Genomic DNA, 1,308 nt, shown 5'->3' on the forward strand with positions numbered 1-1,308 from the left:
CAAACCCACTCAGCTTACCTCACAACACTCCCTCCCTTAAGAGGAAAGACGGTATTAACATTCAGCACACACATTCCACACCAACAGCTGAAAAACACAAATAAATAACAATGAATACTGCCGTCATTATTCCCAAACTATTATTAAGCAAAGCAAAAAAGAAGATCTTAATGTTCATGTTTAAAAGAGATTACACCCGAGATTTGAGTCTCGAGCTAAAAAGAAACGCCCCAATATGAGGCCAAATCACACAGAGGTGCCACTCACCACCACCACTATTACAATATGTCTGTCCACACCCTCCCAGCAGCAGTGTATGGGGGCACCATAAAGCAAAGAAAGAAAGCAATAATGTTATTAGCCCAGTTTCACACAATGAGTGTTAATATCAAGNCGCACTGGCAGAGGGGGCGGGACTCAGCACAGCGCTGCGGCGGTGAGGGCGGCGAGCAGCACCAGCGGGCCGTGCAGCCACTCAGGGCCGCGGCCCCCGTCCTTCTTCTTCTTCTTCTTCGGTGCTGCGGTGCTCGTCGTACTCGACTCCTCAGAAGTGGCGGCCTGTTGCTCTCCTGCTGCTGCTTCTTGTTGTTGTTGATCTGGTGTTGATGGGGCAACAGTAGTGGTGTCCGAGAGAGGAAGAGTGGCAGAGGCACTCATGGACTCACTCATACTGAGGGATGGTGTGGTGGTAGTGAATTGACCGTTATTCCACGATTCGTTTGCACTGTCTGTCAGTTTGTCTTTGAACCCTTGTCCCTTCGCCTCTGTAGCGTATCCACCCACACGTGGCACCGGCAGTGGCATCCTCTCTGCTGCTGCACATGTACAGATGCAGGAGAGTATCGGTAGCAAGGTTAACAATAGAAGAGTTGTGCGCATAGTGATTGTGTAGCTCTGTTGTTCATTTATGATGCGTCATGTTATGAAAGAAAAGAAACGGAGAGCAACAATTTATCATTAATAATATGGTTGTTAGAATGGCAAACGTAAATAAGTAGGTTTACTATTAAAATTCAAATACTAATACGCTGTAAGCATTAATAAAGAAAAAATTTGACAATTATTGTCTACTTTGTTTTTGTTATCTGGTTCTAACACTACATCGTGTAGTGTAACAAAGAATAAAATCCAAATAGTTACGTTAAGTTTCACCGTTTGAGCAGCTTAGATATATAAAGAGAGGTATTTTCTGTTATGAAAGTTTAGATGAAGATAGAATAACAATATTTGAAAAGGATAACTATTAGTGTCATGTATAAACAGATCATTATCTTCTATCCACTGCATGGTGTGGAATTCTGGTTTGGG

General features: G+C 43.4%; 1 protein-coding gene across 1 annotated transcript; it reads right to left on the reverse strand.

Annotated features, from left to right (window-relative positions):
- Nucleotides 1-417: 417 nt before the first annotated feature.
- On the reverse strand, nt 418-879 carry TM35_000262520 (uncharacterized protein; the record flags this gene model as incomplete). The annotated part of the gene is made up of 1 exon (XM_029027989.1): nt 418-879. The coding sequence occupies one exon, from the start codon at nt 877-879 to the stop codon at nt 418-420; it is 462 nt and encodes a 153-aa protein (XP_028880866.1).
- Between the last annotated feature and the right edge of the window lie 429 nt (nt 880-1,308).

The sequence above is a fragment of the Trypanosoma theileri genome (genome assembly GCF_002087225.1).
Source record: "Trypanosoma theileri isolate Edinburgh chromosome Unknown TM35_Tth_26_V1, whole genome shotgun sequence".
Classification (NCBI taxonomy): Eukaryota; Euglenozoa; class Kinetoplastea; order Trypanosomatida; family Trypanosomatidae; genus Trypanosoma; species Trypanosoma theileri.